We start from the raw sequence: 20776 nt of genomic DNA on the forward strand, positions 1-20776 counted from the left end.
CAGTGTCTTTGGCCGGGATAATCTTCATAGACTTCTCCATGAGTTTTTCTCTCTTTTCCAAAGTTTTAGTTTGTTTGATTCTCTAATGAGTTCAATTCTTAGCCTTTCACTCATTATAAAGAAGTTAAGATTTACTAAAAGAGGTATTTACCATATAGTTCGGTCTTTGAATTTGGAAAAAAAAAATTGAAACATTTTCACCAACACATCCACACATGACGGTCGGCTGATCCTCATTGAAATAGATAGAAATAAAACGAAAAAGAAAGAAAAAAAATTATAAATTATAAAATAATTCAATTTAAATAAAAAATTATAAAAAAAAATATCTATGTCGGCGCCGATTGTCTTACGTGGCGCCATCGGCGTCCAAATCGGAAATTCCCGATCAACATTGGTTGAATGGATTCAATTGATAAAGTGTTAAAAGGTTTAGGACTCAATTGATAAAATTATTAAGAGGTTTATGAGTAAATTGGCTAAAGTCAAATTAAGTAGTACTAAAAAATATTCATGTAAGTGTCGACGGTCCTGTGTAACACGGGTGGCATTCACATCGGTGATTTTCGGCCAACATTGATTAGATGATTTCAATTGACAAAACGTGAAAATATTTAGTACTCAATTGGCTCAATTAAAAGGTTTAGGACTAAATTAATAAAATTGAAATAAATTTATGACTTTTCAAACACTTTTTCACGTTATAGAGTGTTTCTAGCTTTCTTTTCCCACGGCCTCTACAGATGAAAATTGCACTGAATAAATTTGAAAGTGCAGTGAATCAGTGATTGAAGGTAAAACAAATTATGAAAGGAACACAAATGATATATAAAGACACAACTCTTAACGTCTGAATGATTAGAAGAATCTGAACAAACAACACGTAGAAATCCTATCATAGGAACTGCTCCAAACAACTCCGTAAGTAATGGCAATAACACACGCATGCAATTGTTGGACTTACTCAATTTCAAGATGTGGAGATTACAACGAAGACACGGAATCTATGTATCTCTACATTATAATATATCTCGAGTTTGAGTCTGTAATTCATATCGGAGATTTCTTATTTGGGATGTCCGGCTTTTATCTATTGGACATCTGGATTTATTCTAGTTATATCGATTATTCATGGAATACATCAAGAGAAGTATATCGCCATGACTTTATACTTGTATCTATGTAAGATAGAGATGACGTGGCAATCGCAGCTCTGCTTGAGCTACTAGTGGTTCGGCGAGGAATAGGTCATCTCTCGACTCGGCAAGGTTGATGCTTGACAAATTGGAGGGTTTACTCCAACTGAACCCTTGGATTAGCCTGGCGAGGAGCATCACGGTCATTGTTGTCCCAAGTGTGGCGGCCACGCACCCGCGTCGTCCAGTGCTGAAAGAAATGAAGCGCAGGTCGGGTTCTGTCAGCACAACCTCAGCTGGGCCACTCACGATGTGCCGGTCCGGCTTGAACTGGTGGGGTTCGTCCCAAACCTTGGGGTTTCTACCTAGGCCGACCCGGCTCAAGAGGATGTGGCTGCCCTTGGGGATACGATAGCCGGCCACCATGGTGTCCGACATGGCGACGTGTGGAACATTGAAGGGGGCGATCGGGTGGAGCCTAAAGGCTTCCCGGGCACATGCCTTGATGTAGTTGAGCTGGGGGATATCGGATTCTTGGACCAACCTCTCCTTACCCACAACTCTATCTATTTCTCGTGTGGCTTTGTTAAGGAGTTCGGGCTGACTTATCATCTCCGCCATTGCCCATTCCACAGCGTTTGATGGATTGTCCACTGCTGCAATCATAATCTCCTGCATTTAGGTCGTGCATGTTTACGTTAGAATTCAAACTTTCAAACCACTTTGCGTCCCGACCCAAAAAAAAAACAAAAAATTGTGTCCGTGGCCTATATATATGGAGAAACCAAGCAGGATGTTGCAGTTTTTCTGGTTTGTATTTGATCGATCACTCTAGGAAGAAGGATATAACTTTACCATGGTCTGCGCTCGAACTTCTTGCGGTGTCAGCAATGGCTTCCCTTGCGAGTCTTTGAGCATAATCAGAACATCTAACAAGTCTTGAGGCTCTTTTTCATCACTCCCCGAACTCCGATCGTCCCTCCATCGTCTGATCCTCTCGCTTATTATGGGCTCATGCAACCTTCGAAGAGTCCTCGCGCTCCCTTTTACTTCCTTCTCATGCCCGTCAAGGTCGAGCCCCACCAAGAATGGGAAGTAATCAGAAACACAAAATGCAAAGAGATAGTGCAGTGCACTGAAGATTGCATCTATATGTTGTTCTTCATCAGTGGTTGGTCCTCCATCTTCCCTTCCCTTGCCAAAGTATCTCTTGTTGAACATCAACCTCCTTATCACATTCCCACAATAGTGCCTCGTGGTGGTTCTCAAGTTCACTTGGTGACCTGAGGTTTTGCATAGGTTATAGACATACTTCACTAGGTTATCGGCTTCCTCCGCTCTCTTGTCGTGGAGCCACTTGTGCCTAGCCGGGCAAATGACCTCCGACGCTAAGACCCGCCTCATCTTCTTCCACTGCTCGCCGTAGGGCGAGAGGACTGCTGTTAAGTAGCTGCCGCCAAACATACCGGACGCCATTGAGACTGGCCTCGAGGCAAACAAGGAGTCCTGTTTCCTGAGGAATTCTCGGGCGATTATCGGACTGGTGACAGGAATGACATGCGTGCTCCCTAGACGGATGCACGCTATCTCAGTGTCCATCTCCTTCATCAGGCGATGGATCCACCGGAACACGGGCTTGTTGTGAAGCATGCCTAGGGCACAACCGACCACTGGCCACGAGGCAGGGCCTGGAGGGAGTGGGAATGGATTATGTTTTTTTCTGATGACTCGGCGACAGAACTCCTTTTTCACGATATTACACAAAGAGATGAATGTCAAGAGAAGTAGGGCAATGATGGTGGCCGGGGTGGCGGAGCTCATTGTGGCGGTGGCAGCCGAAGCGTTTGTAGATGGTTATTGGTATCTTTGCCAGTGAAGGTTTTGGACGACTAGGGTTTTGCTACGAAGGAGGAGGAGAAGGGAGAGTTTGCATTGGTGAAGTGAACATGCACGTAGGACGCCTTTAAATAGAAGCGGAGGCAAACTAATGCGCTTACTATTCTCAACAAGTGTTTGTATTCATTCTGATGACGATGAATTTCCTTTTGGGCAATGGTGTGTGTTTCGAGATAAACGTGTAGGGCGGTTGCTTGCCTTTTTCAAAGTCCCACGAATGGTAGCAAACGTCAAATGTCGGTTACGAGACATGTGCTTATGCATCTGATCCTGCAAGAGTAGACAATGTCTACTCTGGTCTACTCTTATAGGATCAGCAACCCAATAGAACGTACAGATTATTATTATTTTTTCAAGATACATGTTAGTTCACTATTGGGTGAATTACCAAAAAAATGTTAAATCTATTTCAATCGTATCAATTCAATCCAACTTTAAACACCTCACATGGAACACCGGGTGGATCTTTAGCTTGGGAAGAAGTTGAAGTTTTCAGTACACTTGTCCTACTTTTTGTATGATAAGGAATATCTCCTCATACTTACGGCCGACCTCCTTACTAAAGAAGAATAGAAGCATTTTTTTTTTTTAAATCTTCCTTTCGCTTGGCAATTTAGTTTCATGATTGAGTTTTCCCTTCTACAGATACTTCAAGTCCAGCTCCTTTTTTGTCAATTGAATCATAAACCTTATGTATTTGTGCCAATTCAATCCATTCGATCAACTTGGCCAGAAATTGATAACATGAACGTCGACCATATTACGTGACCAGTGTTGATGTACACATTTTAATAATTTTTTTTCCTTTGTCTTTCTTTGCTTTCTCTTTCTTTTTTTCTTCCATTCTTCCTCTAGTCGGCCAGGTTGACCTCGTCATCGTTGGGTGAGGTCAGCCTCACTCGCCCCTAGCAAGGCTTAACGTAGATGTTGCTAGACGAGGCCGACCATCGTCGGGCTAGCGAGGTCAAGGCTTGCCCTCGCCGGCCCTCACCTCTGGCCAATCGCCAAGATCCGATAACCCTAGCAATCAGCTAGAGGAAGAGAGGGGGGGGGAAGAAAGAAAAAGAAAATAAAAAATATAGATAAGAAAATATACAATATATTATAATATCATTAAAAATTGTCCATGTCGGCATCAGCCATGTCGCGTAGGATGGCCGGCGTTCATGTTAGCAATTTCCGACCAAAATTGGCTGGATAGACTTAATTGAAATAAATGCAAAAATTTTATGGCTCTATTGATAAAAAAAAAGTTTAGAACTGAATTGACATAATTACAATAGATTTAAGATTTATTTGGTAATTCTCACATTTACTGTCCACACAACCTAAAAATGCTAAACTTTGTCAAAATGCCTTTACATTCTGCGAAAATTCCCACATATATTAACCAAAATCCCAACCTAAGATGTAGATAAACATGGCTACAAACATGAATTTGCTATTAACAAGATGTGTGCTTGTAACCGGGGGTGTACAACCCGATCGATTCTACTAGGGAATCGGATTGGACCATCCAAAATACAAGTCCAGGAACCAGTTCTCATTGGAACAAGTCCAGGAATTGATTCTAGATTTTTGGAACCACTTGGAACAAGTCCGGCTCCCGATTCCCGGTTCAAGAGAATATCCACCTGGGAACCGGACCGGTTATGAAACCCGTTTCATGACTTAAAAGCCAAATCCTAATATGTTTCCCCCTAAAATATAACCTCATCAAACGCGACATAGCAACATGGCAGCACTCATTCACTTTTCCTCTTAGCGATTGTTGCTTTTTGTAGATAGTGATCTTTATTATTCATATTTTATTTTGAATAGTTTTATTACTACTCATATTATTTTACTAGAAAAAATGAAACCAGAAAAAGAAAAAAGAAAAAAAAAGGTTCTCGATTAGACCCTAGATCGGACCGAAAAAACAAAGTAGGTTCTAAAGCAGGTTTTAGGGCAAATAGAGTAGGTTTCATGTTTCAAAAATTGAGAAACGGTTATAATAGAGAAGATTCCAAATTCTAGGTCTGGAATCTACCCACCCCGGAACCGATTACCCCTACTTATGACATTTACATATTAAATTTGTCTACCCTTAAATGATCGCATTTTGTCTACCCTTTAAGGATTGGCTACCAAATAGAGTGCACAGATTAAACAACCCCTAAAAAAAGCTTAACTTTTCCCAAAGTTGACACATACACCAACCAAACTCCCAACCCGAGCTGAAGATAAATATGGTTACAAACACGAATCGGTGGGTTACAAGATGTGTGCTTATGCATTCCATCTTAAATTTGTCTACCCTTAAATGATCGCATTTTGTCTATTTTAGAATGATTAGCAACCAAGTAGCATTTTTCCATGATAATCACGGCACAATTGCTTTGATTTCAAGGCAGCGCCGAAAGCGGTTGTCTCAGCTCAAGGAGCAGTTCCAAGTTCATTCCATTTTATGCAAAAACTATCCAGATTCGATATCACACCACCATCTAAAATGATAGTGTTGTTTCGCTTCAACCATTGGATAGTCGCAAGATGTGTAAGTACAAGAAGAGGAGCTTCTACATCTCAGGATTGCGCGACAATGAGATTCACATGTGGTCAGTCGATCGCGAAACATTGTGGGGTGGTAGATACAGCAACGTGCAAATGAGCTAGGCAACGATTCAACGTCGCGTGGTGGGGACATGTGCGTTTCCATCCTCGTATTTGTCCTATGGTCTCTCCATATAACAGTACAAGAAAATGAAGGGCCACGATTCGACGTCGCGTGGTGGGGACATGTGCGTTTCCAGCCTCGTATTTGTCCTATGGTCTCTCCATATAACAGTACAAGAAAATGAAGTGCATTTTCGACCCTCTCAGATCTGTTGTCTGTCCAAATTTCGTGCCTGAAACGTTTGTTCTGTGGCCTTAAAACCCTTTCAACTCGTGCTCCTATGTATGATCGAATTCTTCCCTGACCCGGCATTAGCAACTTCGTCGGTTTGCTCACGTGGCAAACATTGTCACTTGATGCTGACGGGCAGGGAACTCCATGCCGGAACGAGAGGAAACGAGAGAGAGAGAGAGAGAGAGGAGAAGGGGTGCGTGGGGGGTTTGGTGGGTGGGGGAGGGGGGCATGGACTATTTTGTGCATTGATGCGAGATTTTAAGTAATAAAATTATTTAATTATTTAAATATTAAACTCCCACCTTCATCTAATAACTTAAATTTTGTAAACAGCCTCACAAATCTCTCATATGTTATGAGAACATGAAGCCCCAACCTCCCCAAGCTTTAGGCTTAGGCCAAAGTCCAACCTATTCATGAGGGGGAGTGTCATAATATTTAAACATTAAACCGCACATTCATTTTATAACTTAAATAGTGGGTAGTGATCCCACAAAATTCTCATAAATTATTAACGTGACACGTCTCCTAACCAATGTTGTTCCGAATTTCAAAACTTCGACTTTGTAATGACCCATTTTTGTAGGGAAAAGTGTCAAAAAGGTCCAAAACTTATTGCATTTGTGCCAATTCAAACCTAAACATTTTAATGGTGCCAAAAATTCAGTTCTCAATCTTTTGTATTTGTGCCAATTAAGTCCATTCGGCCAATTTTAGCTAGAAATAGTTGACGTGGACAACGATTGTTATACGTGGCACGCCTAGCGCTAACGTGGACATTTTTTTACGCTTTCTTCTATATTTCTAATAAATTTTTTTATGTTTTCTTTATTTCTTCTTTCCCTTTTCTGTACATTTTTTTTTATTGAGGGTCGTTGGCCCTCGCTTGGGGCTGGTAGTGGTTGAGTGTCGCTAGCCCTAAAAAAAAAAAAATAGAAGCATAGAAAAGAAAGAAAGAAAATAAATAAAAATTATTAAAAGATATACAATATATAGAAAATGTCCACGTTAGCATTGACAATGCCACATGGAATGACCGGCATCCAAGTAAGCGATTTTAGATCAACATTGGTTGGATGGCCTCAATTGGCACAAGTACGAAAATTTTAGAGCTAAATTGGCACCAATAAAAAGTTTAGGACTAAATTAGCATTAATGCAATAAATTTACAACTTTTTGACACTTTTCCTCCATTTTTCTACATTCCAGGCCCATAGTATGACTATTATCCACCTCCTCTACTGGAGGAAGAGTAGCACCATTGCCTCTCAGCAACGGGTGAGAGCCGACAATTCTTGTTGGAGATCAGCCATTACCACAGAGATAAGTACAACACAAGTACCATAATTTTCGTACGACGCTCATTAGAGTGTCATAACTTTTTTTCGACCACTTAAGCACCATAACTTCCAAAAAATGTTCATTTGAGTGCCATAACTTTCAATTGATTACTTAAGTTCCAATTTTATTTTTAAAACGTTCACCCCAAGTGCCGAAAATCCGATGTGGCATAGACTCATGGTGAACGCTTTAAAAATAAAATTGACACTCAAGTGATCGATTGAAAAGTTATGTGACACTCAAGTGATCAAAATAAAAGTTGTGAAATTTAAATAAGCGTCATACATAAGTTATAGCACTCAAGTGGAGGGACAACCTCCCACACGAGGCCGACTATCATGGGTGCATGGTAGGAGGTTGCCCCTCCACGTATCCTCTCCTTCTTCTTGTTTTTCAAAGTGATATGCTCCATTAACGTGAACATGTTTGGAAAACCAATCAATTAATGACTATAAGTATGTGGGCATTGAAGAAAAAAAAAGCCATGTTGTTCTTTTTTCAAATGCACATAAATGGACGTACTAACTTTATGATCTGCATACAATATAGTGGCTCACTAATATACCCAAGAGAGTTTATACTCTCTACTCGTCATTGGCTATGATCTATCTTGACTAAAGAGATGTCTCGACTGACGAGGCATCATTACCACCAACTCATGGAGATGGAATCTCAGACACATCTTTGCCACGCTAAACATCCCATTAATCATGGGTGTCTTTTACATCAGCGAGAAGAAATAATTTATCCAAGTGACACTGAAAATGGACCTTCTCCATCGTGACATCACTCCAAAGTTAAGCATGCTTGGGCGACAATATTACCATGATGTATGACCTCTTGGGAAAGTGCTTGTCTTAATGCCAAATAACAAAATCGTGAGGCTCGATATGAGATGGGCCATAGCGAACATACCTCAAGTAAGTTAATCCATGATGTCACCATATGGTATCAAAGCAGGACTCCCTCCAATATGCGTGGTCTAGAGACAAACCACGCGGAAGCTGGCGGGCCTATAATGACCCGGTTCGACGAGGGCGGGGAGTGGTTATGGGGCTCGAACAATGAGCGGCTCTTGACAGATTTCTAGTATGGCAAAGGAGGTAGGAATAAACCAAGTTGCTCGTCAAATAGTGGTAGAGTGTGCTTGGGATATATATGTATAAATTGAAATTAACTCAAAAAAGCGCCTTTTGACGTAATGAACAGAGCTAAGTGTCGCTACCTCATTTCAGCTTCCACGTTCTTTTTTGCGCACTTACTGTTCTATGCGAATGTTTCTGCTAAATCTAATGTAATTTTCTATGAGCCATCGACATGTGCTGATAGTGCGTGTTCCGAATCTTGTTTATTAGCTGATTGATAATTTCCTGTAATTGAGACAATTATCTTTTCTTTGTATGAGATGTAATTTATATGCATTTTTTAGCATTTATTGAACCTGCTATAATCAGTCAAACACAGAAGATATAGTTACAAGGAAATTGATTATAAAACAGTGACTTTTATGTGAATGGTCTATTTTGGACCACAAAAAATAATAATTAATTCAAAATTATTGTTGATCTATTTTTTTTTAAAAATTTGTGACTCACAACATATTCCTATTCTCACGGTCACTCACTCAAAAACTGTCATCCTAGCAAAGCGCAAAAATTTTCTATATATATAGTTTTCAAAGCTCCAATAATCATCTAGATTGGAAGTCAAAAGATGGAAATATCCTCACTTCCTGGAAGTGTAATTAGGGAAATAGTGATGCGGCCCTTTTAGAAATTTTTGTTAATTTTTACTTTTCTTTTCTAAGTCTAGAGATCGTGTCCTTTTTCTTTTGTGAGGATATTTCCTTCTTTTGACTTCCAATCTAGATGATTCTTGGAGCTTTGAACAGTGTCTTTGGCATCGACCAAAAAAAAAAAATGTCTTTGGCCAGGATAATCGTTGTAGATTTCTCCATGAGTTTACTCTCTTTTCCAATTTCTAGTTTATTTGATTTTCGATTGATTTTGTTTAGTTCATTTCTTAGCATCTCACTTATTTATAAAAAAAAATTCTAATTTACTAAATGAGGTATTTACCGTACCGTTTGGTCTTTGAATTTGGAAAAAAAATTCACCAACCCATCCACACATGAAAAAGATGGGACGGATTTTGCGAACTCTTCCAATAGTGATTAGCCGAACGAGGACAAATAGGAAAAATTGTCTAGAATGTCATAAACCTATTATCAATTTTGTCAATTGAGTCTTATACTTTTTGACACTTTACCAATTGAATCCATTCAGCCAAATTTAACAAGAAATCGCTGACGTGGACACTTGACGTTCTATGTGGCACGGTCAACGCTAACATAGATAACTATTTATCATTTTTAATTTTTTCTTTCTTTTCCTTTGTTTTTCTATCAAAAATCCGACGAGGGCCAATGACTATCGCTGGCCACTAAACGAAAGTCGTGGCCCTAGCCCATGAACGGTGAGGTCTTCGAGGCCCTTGTACAGTGGCCGACGACGAGGGTCCCCGGCCCTTGCCTATGGTCGGCGAGGGTCGGGTGCTTGCATGTGACCGACGAGGGTCGACCAGCGGCCCTCGCTAGATTTGATAGGAAAAAAAAGGAAAAGAAAGAAAGAAAATAAAAAATTATAAGGAAATTCAAATTTTTAATAAATTATAGAAAATTATCCACGTCAACTCGATTATCTTATGTAGCACCATCGACATCCCAGTTAGTGATTGAGCCGACGCAATTGGCAAAATGTCAAAATTTTTAGAACTCAATTGGCAAAATTAAAAAGTTTAGGACTAATTTGGCCAAAGTGTAAAAGGTTTAAGATATTTTGGATAATTTTTCTTATTTATTCTCGTTCTGCTCTTCACGTCCAACAATGGTTGGAACAACTTAGCCACATGGAGAGTTCAACTCCCCCACCATGATATGGATAAGAAGCTCGACATTGCAGCGGTGGGTGAGGCCAGCCTCGCCCAAATTTGGGCAAGGCAGCCTTGCCTGTGAGTCTCACTTGCACCCCGCGAAGGCTTGGCGACCCTTGCAGGCCATAGTAAAGAAAAGAAAAGGAAAAGAAAAAAAAATTGAAAAAGGAAAATAAATAATTAAATAATTAAAATATTATTAAATATCTCTACATCAACGTCGGTTGTGCCACGTAGGATATGCGGCGTCCAAGTCAGAAATTATGGGATAAAATTAGGTGGATGGATTTAATTGGCATAACTTGAAAAATATTTAGGATCCAATTGGTATAATTAAAGGATTTAGGACTGAATTGACAAAAGTGTTATAAATTTAAAAAAATTTGGACAAATTTTTTCATCATAGATTGTTTGTACCTTTCTTTTCCCATGTCCTCTATAAATAGAAATTATATTGAATAAATTTGAAAGGACAGAAAATTTCAAGTGACTGTTATGCTAACAATATATTTTGGGCCACAAAAAATAAAAATTAATTAATTAAAAATTATTATGTGGTCCACTCTTTTAAAAATTTGTGGCTCATCATGTTGTTATTCTCACAATGTTATGTTAGCAAAGTCCATAAATAACACAACTCTTGACGTCTGGATGATTTGAAAAATCTAAACGAACAACATGCAGAAATCCTATAATAACAACTGCTCCAAACTAACTCCATAAGTAATGTTAATAACACACATACAACTGTTGGACTTACTCAATTTCAAGACGTTGAGATCATATTGAGGACATTGAATTTCTTTACCCCTATATTAGAATATGTCTCGAGTTTGAGTACGTAATTCACATTGGAGATTTCTTATTTGGAATGTCCGGCTTTCATCCATTGGACATCTGAATTTATTCGGTTAACATCGATTATTCATGTAATACATCAAGGAAAGAATATCGCCATGACTTTGTACCTATATTGCAATAGAGATGACTTGGCAAGCGCAGCTCCACTTGAGCTACTAGTAGTTCGTCAAGGAATAGATCATCTCTCGACTCGACAAGGTTGATGCTCAACAAATTGGAGAGTTTACTCCAACTAAACCTTGGGATTAGCCTGGCAAGGAGCATCATGGTCGTTGTTGTCTCGAGTGTGGCGCTAATGCACCCGTGCCGACCAATGCATAATGAAATGTATAGGCCGGCTTCCGTCAACATGACCTCCGCTTGGTCACTCAAAGGGCTCATCCCAAACCTTACCGAGGCAGACTTGGCTCAAAAGGACATTGCTGCCCTTGGGGATGTAATAGCCGGCCACCACGGTGTCCGACATGGCTACGTGCGGAACGTTGAAGGGCGCGATTGGGTGGAACCTAAAGGCTTCTCGTTCACATGTCTTGATGTAGTTGATCTAAGGGATATCGAACTCTTGGACCAACCTCTCCCTACCCACAACTCTATAAATTTCTTCTGCGGCTTTGTTAAGGAGTTTGGGCTGGTTTATCATCTCCGCCATTGCCCATTCAATTGTGTTTGATGGGTTGTCCGTCGCTTCAATCATAATCTGCTGCATATTAGACCGTGCATGATTATGTTAGAATTCAAACTATTCAGACCACTTTGTGTCTGCGGCCTGTACATATGAAGACACCAATCAGGATGTTATAGTTTCTCTGGTTTATATTTGACCGAATCGCCTAACTAATTCCAATCGGCCATAAATTGAGTGCTCAACTGTTTATTCTAGACTTGAGTGGTCAGATATTTTTCCATGTACCTATAGATGAGGCCATTTTTCAAGAAAGATCTCCGATTAATTCATCGCAATCAAATGGGGTGCACAAAAGGATCGCGAGGGCAGCTGCGTAAATGGGTGGCTCGCGAGATGAAAACTTAGTCCATGAGGGTACCATGAAATGTATCTTTCATATGTCCCAATAGCACAACTTGGTACTATCAATACTCATCCTTGGATGCAACTCTCTCTCTCTCTCTCTCTCTCTCTCTCTCTCTCTAAATGTTTGTTCTTATGGAAAAGGACGAGTGACACTTATTATTGAGAACTCGCAGCAGAAAGTCCGATACCTTCACTTGGGGAGATCGCCAAGAGCGAGCTTAAGTCCGAGCCTGTCAACATATCTTATTGAACCCACCTTCACTCAAAAGCTTAAGCCAGTGAGTTGTGGTCCTATTTGGATATATTAACTGCTCAACAACATGCCAATTCTTCGAAGTGGGATTTTTTATAACATAATTCACACTTGCATTTAACAATCTCCCTCTCAAGTGTGAGCTCCAATGTTAGGTTTGCTCCCCCTTAGTTCAAGTATCCTTCTACATCTCCTCATCACGTGTGAGCTCTAGTGTTAGGATTACTCCCCCTTAATTCAAGTATCCTTTTGCATCAACTTATCTCAACCTAAATATCCAAGTCATGCAATGCACCCGCAACTATGCACAGTAACCAACTAACATCAACTGCTAACCTGGAATTACATCACTCATGGTCTCTATCTCATGTCGTCATATCAACTATCCATGATCTCTTCTCGCTAAATCAATCGTGATGTCAATTATTTTCCACTCAAAATAGGCGTCGATCATGAGAATTTTTTTTTTTTAGGTATACAAGAAGAACCGGAATATATTAGGGGCCCACCAATCAACCATTAACTCTGATACCATTTGTTAAAAGCGCATAGTAGAAGTCCGATATCTTAATTTAGGGAAATTGTCAAGAGAGAGCCCAAGTTCGAGCCCATCAACATATCCCGATGGACCTACCTTCACTCAAAAGCTTAAACCAATGAGTTATGGGCAAATTTGAATATATTAACTATTCAACAACATATCAATTCTTCGATGTGGAACTTTTTCTAACACAACTCACATTTGCATTCTATATTAGATGAAAATACACGTATCCTTGTCTGGGAAGAAAATAGAATCGATAAAGCAAGCTAATTAGGAATTACTGGATAGATGAGCAATGGGTGTTATTCGGCTAATATTGGCTCTTAAAGTTGCGTTTAACATTGTAAAAGACACGACCACTGTGGGTTTGATGAAAGCCTTGTAGGATATGTACAAGAAGCCCTCTACGATCAACAAGGTTTCCTTGATGTGACGTATGTTCAATTTGAAGATGAACAAATGTGCATCGGTTACTAATCATAGCAATGAATTCAATGTGATCGTTAGTCAATTGAGTTCAGATGAGATTGAATTTGAAGATAAAGTATGTGCTTTGATTCTATTATCCCCATTACTTAATAGTTGGAATACTATTGTAACTACTATTAGTAATTCCTCCGGGTCAATAAGCTTGAAGTTTGATAGGATTCGAGATTAAATTCGGAATGAGGACATTCATAGAAGAGAATTTGATGAATTTATGTCTATTGCTTTAGTAGGTGAAAATACATGAAGAATTAGTACTTGTGTTAACAAAAGTAGTATAAACATGAACAAAAATAGTCAATCAAGGATTGGTTGTGCTATTTGTTGAAATTGTGGCAAGAGGGGATATTTTAGAATGAATTGCTTTAAATTGAAAACGAGAAGGGTAAGGGAATTAGATTTGAGTCAACTGATGATGTTGCGGCTATAGCAGACAGTAATTCGGATAATATTGATTATGTCTTGTCTATCACTGATGATTCGTCGTTTGGCGGATGGATTATGGATTGTGGTTTTTTTTTTTCATGCTGCACCAAACAGGAACTGATTTATTAAATGGATGGATAGTAGTAATATAGTTGGGGAACGATGTTGAATGCAATGATGAGGCGTTGGTGATGTTAGAATCAGAATGAATGATGTATTGTGAAGACAATGACTGGAGTTAGGCATATTCCAGAGTTGAAGAAAAATTCTGATTTCCTTGAATGCCTTAGATTTAGCTAATTGTCGGTAGTCTTCAAAATGTGGTATTCTGAAAATTATTCGAGGTGCCTTGGTGATAATGAAAGGAATAATGCACAATGGCCTATATGAGCTTCAAGGTGAGCTAGTGACTGAATTCGCCGTGGAGATGTCAATGTATATGTTTAAGAGTCTGAATTGTGACATATGTGTTTGGGGCATATTATTGAGAAAGGTCTAAAGGTTCTAAGTGAAAGAAATTTATTGTGTGGTTATATTACTGACGAAATGAATATACACAGGAATTGTGATTTAAATCAACGGCGAAAAACGCAGTTTAGTGCGATAGTTAGAGAAACCACAGAAATTGCAGAATTACTTCACTTGGATGTTTGTAGATTATCGTGGTTTCCTTCCAAGAAGAGTGTTAGATTTATGCTAACAATTGTGGAAGACTACTCGAGGAGGACTTGGGTGTTTGTGTTTAGACACAAGTTTGATGTTGTTGTCAAGATCGGGTAGTTGAGAGCCTTGATCGAAAAGGAGACTAGTAAAACGGTCAAGCAATGTGCGGACTGATAAAAGCATGGAGTTTTGTTCGAAGTTGTTAAATGAATTCTACATGAAGGAATGGAAAAGTAAGACACCGCACTAGTGCCAATGAATCGTAATATGTTGCAGAATTTATGAGCATAATGTTACTAGAGATAGCCCATAAAATGCTCTCTAGTGTTGGTAAGGTTAGGAGATTTCTAGCGGATGCGCTTAGTACGGTGAGCTACCTGGTGAATAGATCCCAATCGACTGTGATTAGATTTCGGACTCGCAAAGAAGAGTGATCATGTAACGTTGTTGATTATTCTGTTATTAGAATATCCGATTGCCCATGTTATTTTCAAGTTAGTGATGGTAAGCTCAATGGAAGGCCAAGAAAGTGCATGTTCCTAGGTTATGCTCAAGGTGGGTAATGTTATTAGTTGTGGTGCTCGAAATTAGATTCACATGCAGCGAAATTACATTTGACAAGTCTTCAGTATTTTTTGGAAGGAATGATTTTAGCAATTTTCATACGGATCTGATCGATATTCAGCTTGAGGTGGAGTTGCAAACAGAAACTCCTGAGGTAGCGGGTACTAGCGTAGTAATCAACACATATGATGCTTGTAATGAGATGGAGCTTATAGAGCCAACGGGTTCGTAGACTGCTGATATTGACAAGGTACGTCTTCAATCTCTTGACAAATATAAATGCAATGATGGTTTTGCTTTATCCATGGTAGAGGAGCTTGTGTCGGGAAGTTCTTGTAGAGCACTTGAAGGTGCAGGTGCAATTGATGTTATGATGAATTCCACGGTTATGGCGAGTTCAAACGAACGAAGACGTTTGTGATAGTTAAGCCCATGGGGGCTATAGGAGAGTAGCAAGTGCAGTTCGAATTATTAATTAATCAATTGTGACTTGGCTCAAACGTCTCAAACGTCGAAGCAAGATAAAGATTATTAAATATGTTTCGAGTTTAAGCATGCGAACGAAATCTACCAGAGAATTATTAAAGGAAATTAAAATATTTTGATATTTTGCGGACGTTCAAAATCAACGAAAGGTGAATATATGGCCTTTGCTTCATGCATACGGAAATTTTCGTGTGGAAATCAGCAAGAACAAAATAGAAAAGGGCAAAGGCCAATTGGACTTGCGTTGACCGAATATGTGGATGTCGTGATCCGTATATGTTATCAGCCACTGAATGACTTTTATTTGGCTGCATATTGTCCTCGGTCATTTTGGAATAGTGTAGATCTTGACGTGTGCAGAGTGGGTTTTCTTCTTTTCTTTTTTTTCCGCAAAAAACTCTTGTGCCGCGGTATCTAGTTTGGTACTCAAGGTTGATGTTGTTCACGAATTGCATTTAAGATGTTGAGTATTCTTGCGAATTAAATCTTGATGTTAGATTTGTATTAATTTTTTTTTTATGAAATTGAGAGATTATTTCCTAAGAAATTGTGGGACTAATAAACATTGCATGAGTTAGTTGATGTAATTGAGGGCTGAAAAAAACTAAGAATGTTTAAGCTACTCGAGTGTGACTTGTAATATCTATTGTATCGTTTGATGTTTAGTGGAATTCGTTGCTGCTTTACCCGTGGCCATAGGTCTTTATGATCGAATCACATAAATCTAGTGTCCAATTTATTTTCTTGTTATGTTTATTTTATCATTCGATCACTTGCTTTGCGTAACCGTTATAATGAAAATGGAAATTTAAACAAACATAAGCAGTTTGAAATGTATTTCTAGTAACCCGAGTGGTCATCCATCGCCCTCCCCCACTTCTTTTATTTCTAGTACCTCTCTTGCAAACTGGACGATATTGATGCATCCTGTTTGGCGGCCCCTTCTCTCTCTCTCTCTCTCTCTCTCTCTCTCTCTCTCTCTCTCTCTCTCTCTCTCTATGCTTCTAAAGCTTAGCACGTGAAAGATGAAGAGCACGAGAAGATGCAACCAAAACCGCCGATCGGAGGACGGTAAAAATGACGACGGAAGCTCCATCCCCATCCCCGGTAGTTCTCAAATTGATAAAAACAATTCACATTCGATCACGTTGCACCTAACCGATGATTTGACCCAACAGAACAACCGGACAAGGAGAGGAGGAGGAAGAAGAAGACGAAATGCTCAGTACCCCATTTTGGATCTCTCTCTGATCTTTTGCAATTTCTAGTTTATTTGATTTTCGACTGATTTTGTCTTGCTCAATTCTTAGCATTTCACTTATTTACTGAAAAAAAAACTAATTTACTAAATGAGGTATTTACTGTACCGTTTGGTTTTTGAATTTGGAAACAAAGATTTAAAAAAATTCACCAACCCATCCTCACATGAAGAAGATGGAATGGATTTTGCGATACTGTTCCAACCATTTTTGAAAGTGATGAGCTGAACGAGGGTAAATAGGAAAAATTGTCTAGAATGTCCTAAACCGATTATCAATTTTATTAATTGAGTCTTACACCTTTTGACACTTTTCCAATTGAATTTATCCAACTAAATTTGTCCGAAAATCGCTAACGTGGATGCCGGGCATCCTACGTGGTACGATCGACGCCGATATGGATAGTTATTTATAATTTTGAATTTTTTGTTTCTTTCTTTTCCTTTGTTTTTTAATCAAATATGGCGAGGCCGATGATTCTTGATAGCCATTGGGCGAAAGTCGCAGCCCTCACCCGCGAACAGTGAGGTCTTTAAGGCCCTCATCCAATGGTCGACGACGAGGGTCGGGTGGCCCTCACCTGTGATCGACAAGGGTCGACCGATGACCCTCGGCGGACTTGATAGGGAGAAAGAGAAAGAAAGAGAAAGAAAGAAAGAAAACAAAAAAAAATAAAATATTATAAAGCAATTCAATTTTTTAAGTATATTATAGAAAATTGTCCACGTTAGCACCGATCGTCCTACTTGACATCTATCGACGTCCTAGTCGGTGACTGATTTGATTTAATTGGCAAAATGTCAAAAAGTTTAGAACTCAATTAACAAAATTGAAAAGTTTAGAACTAAATTGGCCAAAGTGATAAGTTTACAATTTTTTGGATAATTTCTCTTATTTATCCTCGTTCTACAAATCACATCCGACAATGGTTGGAACAGCTCAGCCACATGAATAGTTTGAACTCCTCCGTCGTGATCGAATGAGAATGGATACGAGGCTCGCCGTTGCGGCGGCGGGCGAGGCTAGCCTCACCAAGATCTAGGCAAGGCGACCTTGCCTGTGACTCTCGCTTGCAGCCTACAACTTGCGAGGTCCCGTCAACCCTCACCAGTCATAGTAAAGAAAAAGAAAAGGAAAAAAAGGAAAATAAATAAGGAAATTATTAAAATCTTATTAAAAAAATCGCTATATTAGCGTCGGATGTGCCACGTAGGACGTGTGGCATCCACGTCAGCGATTTCGATATAAAATTGGCATAACATTGAAAAATATTTGGGACTCAATTGGTATAATTAAAATATTAAGGACTGAATTGACAAAAGTATAATAAATCTAAAATTGTTTGGACTACTTTTTCCATTATAGAGTGCACGTACCTTTCTTTTCCTATGTCCTCTACAAATAAAAATTACATTGAATAAATTTGAAAGTGTAGTGATTGAAGGTAAAACAAATTATAGAAGGACAAAAAATGATATATAAATATTACAACTCTTGACGTCTGAACGATAACAACAATCTGAACGAACAGCATGCAGAAAACCTATAATAGCAACTGCTCCAAAAAACTTCATAATTATTGGTAATAAAACACATACAACTGCTGGACTTACTCAATTTCAAGACGTGCAGATCATATGGAAGACACCGAATTTCTGTATCCCTATGTCGGAATATGTCTAGGGATGTCCGGCTTTTATCCATTGGATATCCGGAGTTATTCTATTCATATCGATTATTCATGTAATACATCAAGAGAAGCACATCGTTATGACGTTGTACTTGTACCTACGCAAGATAGAGATGACTTGGCAAGCGTAGCTCTGCTTGAGCTACTAGTGGTTCGGCTAGGAATAGGTCATTTCTCGACTCGGCAAGGTTGATGCTCGACAGATTGAAGGGTTTACTCCAGCTAAACCCTTGGATTAGCCTGGCGAGCAGCATCACGGTCATTGTTGTCCCAAGCGTGGCAGCCATGCACCCGCGTCGGCCAGTGCTGAAAGAAATGAAGCGCAGGTCGGGCTCTGTCAGCACAACCTCCGCTTGGTCACTCACGATGTGCCGGTCCGGCTTGAACTTGAGGGGTTCGTCCCAAACCTTAGGGTTTCTCCCGAGGCCAACCCGGCTCAAGAGGATGTGGCTGCCCTTGGGGATGCGATAGCCGGCCACCACGGTGTCCACCATGGCTACATGTGGCACGTTGAAGGGCGCGATGGGGTGGAGCCTAAAGGCTTCCCGCGCACATGCTTTGATGTAGTTGAGCTGGGGGATATCGGATTCTTGGACTAACCTCTCCTTACCCACAACTCTATCTATTTCTTCCGCGGCTTTGTCAAGGAGTTCGGGCTGATTTATCATCTCCGCCATTGCCCATTCCACTGCATTTGATGGATTGTCCACCGCTTCAATCATAATCTCCTGCATATTAGGTCGTGCATGTTTATGTTAGAATTCAAACTTTTCAGACCACTTTGTGTCCGTGGCCTATACATATGGAGACACCAATCAGGATGTTATAGTTTTTCTGGTTTATATTTGATCGAACACTATAGGAAGAAGGATATAACTTTACCGTGATCTGCGCTCGAACTTCTTGTGGCGTCAGCAATGGCTTCCCTTGCGAGTCTTTGAGCATAATCAGAACATCTAACAAGTCTTGAGGCTCTAATTCATCACTCTCCAAACTCGAATGGTCCCTCCATCGTCTGATCCTCTCACTTATTATGGGTTCATGCAACCTCCGAAGTGTCGCCGCGCTCTCTTTTACTTCCTTCTCATGCCCATCAAGGTCGAGCCCCACCAAGAATGGGAAGTAATCAGAAACACAAAATGCATAGAGATAGTGCAGTGCACTGAAGATTGCATCTATATGTTGTTCTTCATCAATGGTTGGTCCTCCATCTTCCCTTCCCTTGCCAAAGTATCTCTTGTTGAACATCAACCTCCTTATCACATTCCCACAATAGTGCCTCGTAGTGGTTCTCAAGTTCACTTGGTGACCTGAGGTTTTGCATAGGTTAAAGACATACTTCACTAGGTTATCGGCTTCCTCCGCTCTCTTGTTGTGGAGCCATTTGTGCCGCGCCGGGCATACTACCTCCGACACCATGACCCGCCTCATCTTCTTCCACTGCTCACCGTAGGGCGAGAGCGCTGTCGTCAAGTAGCCGCTACCAATCATGCCTGACGCCATTGTGACCGGTCTCGAGGCGAACGAGGAGTCCTGTTTCTTGAGGAATTCTCGGGCGATTGCCGGACTGGTGACAGGAATGACGTGCGTGCTCCCTAGACGGATGCACGCTATCTCGGTGTCCATCTCCTTCATCAGGTGATGGATCCACCGGAACACGGGCTTGTTGCAAAGCATGCCCAGGGCGCTACCGACCACCGGCCACGGGGCAGGGCCTGGAGGGAGTGGGAATGGATTATGTTTTTTTCTGATGGCTCGGCGACTTAACTGCTGTTTCAGGATATTACACAAAGAGATGAATGTCAAGAGAAGTAGGGCATTGATGGTGGCCGGGGTGGTGGAGCTCATTGTGGCGGTGGCAGCCGAAGCGTTTGTCGATGGTTATTGGTATCTTTGCCAGCGAAGGTTTTGGACGACTAGGGTTTTGCTATGAAGGAGGAGGAGAAGGGAGAGTTTGCATTGGTGTAGTGAACATGCACGTAGGACGCCTTTAAATAGAAGTGGAGAATGCGCTTACTATTCCCAACAAGTGTTCGTTTTCATTCTGATGGCGATGAATATCCTTTTGGGCAATGGTGTGAGTTTCGAGATAAACGTGTATGGTGCTTGCCACGGATGAACATAGATATGGTTTCAAACGTCAAATGTCGGTTACCAGACATGCGCTTCTGCATCTGTATCTTCAATTTATCTGCCGTTAAATGATCGGCATATTGTATACTCTTACAGGATCAGCAACCCATTAGAACGTACAGATTATTATTTTTTTTCAAGATACATATTAGTTCACTATCGGGTAAATTACAAAAAAGTGTTAAAT

At 40.2% G+C, this 20776-nt stretch overlaps 2 protein-coding genes and 1 pseudogene across 2 annotated transcripts; all 3 read right to left on the reverse strand.

Annotated features, from left to right (window-relative positions):
• Positions 1 to 947: 947 nt before the first annotated feature.
• LOC115733146 (tyrosine N-monooxygenase-like) lies at positions 948 to 3067 on the reverse strand. The gene is made up of 2 exons (XM_030663812.2): positions 1992 to 3067; positions 948 to 1808 (listed from the first exon to the last, which is right to left on the reverse strand). The coding sequence occupies exons 1-2, from the start codon at positions 2955 to 2957 to the stop codon at positions 1179 to 1181; spliced, it is 1596 nt and encodes a 531-aa protein (XP_030519672.2). The 5' UTR covers positions 2958 to 3067; the 3' UTR covers positions 948 to 1178.
• Positions 3068 to 11115: 8048 nt separating this feature from the next.
• On the reverse strand, positions 11116 to 11761 carry LOC125314947 (annotated as a pseudogene).
• Positions 11762 to 18355: 6594 nt separating this feature from the next.
• LOC115733186 (tyrosine N-monooxygenase-like) lies at positions 18356 to 20406 on the reverse strand. The gene is made up of 2 exons (XM_030663857.2): positions 19339 to 20406; positions 18356 to 19184 (listed from the first exon to the last, which is right to left on the reverse strand). Exons 1-2 carry the CDS (start codon positions 20302 to 20304, stop codon positions 18555 to 18557), a joined length of 1596 nt encoding a protein of 531 aa, XP_030519717.2. The 5' UTR covers positions 20305 to 20406; the 3' UTR covers positions 18356 to 18554.
• Positions 20407 to 20776: the final 370 nt, after the last annotated feature.

This window comes from Rhodamnia argentea, chromosome 1 (assembly GCF_020921035.1).
Source record: "Rhodamnia argentea isolate NSW1041297 chromosome 1, ASM2092103v1, whole genome shotgun sequence".
NCBI lineage: Eukaryota > Viridiplantae > Streptophyta > Magnoliopsida > Myrtales > Myrtaceae > Rhodamnia > Rhodamnia argentea.

Coding starts and splice junctions, on each gene's coding strand:
- LOC115733186 (XM_030663857.2), bottom strand. CDS start 20,304: ATGAGCTCCACCACCCCGGCCACCATCAATGCCCTACTTCTCTTGACA. Junction 19,185..19,338: donor AAGTTCGAGCGCAGATCACG/GTAAAGTTATAT, acceptor CCTAATATGCAG/GAGATTATGATTGAAGCGGT.
- LOC115733146 (XM_030663812.2), bottom strand. CDS start 2,957: ATGAGCTCCGCCACCCCGGCCACCATCATTGCCCTACTTCTCTTGACA. Junction 1,809..1,991: donor AAGTTCGAGCGCAGACCATG/GTAAAGTTATAT, acceptor ACCTAAATGCAG/GAGATTATGATTGCAGCAGT.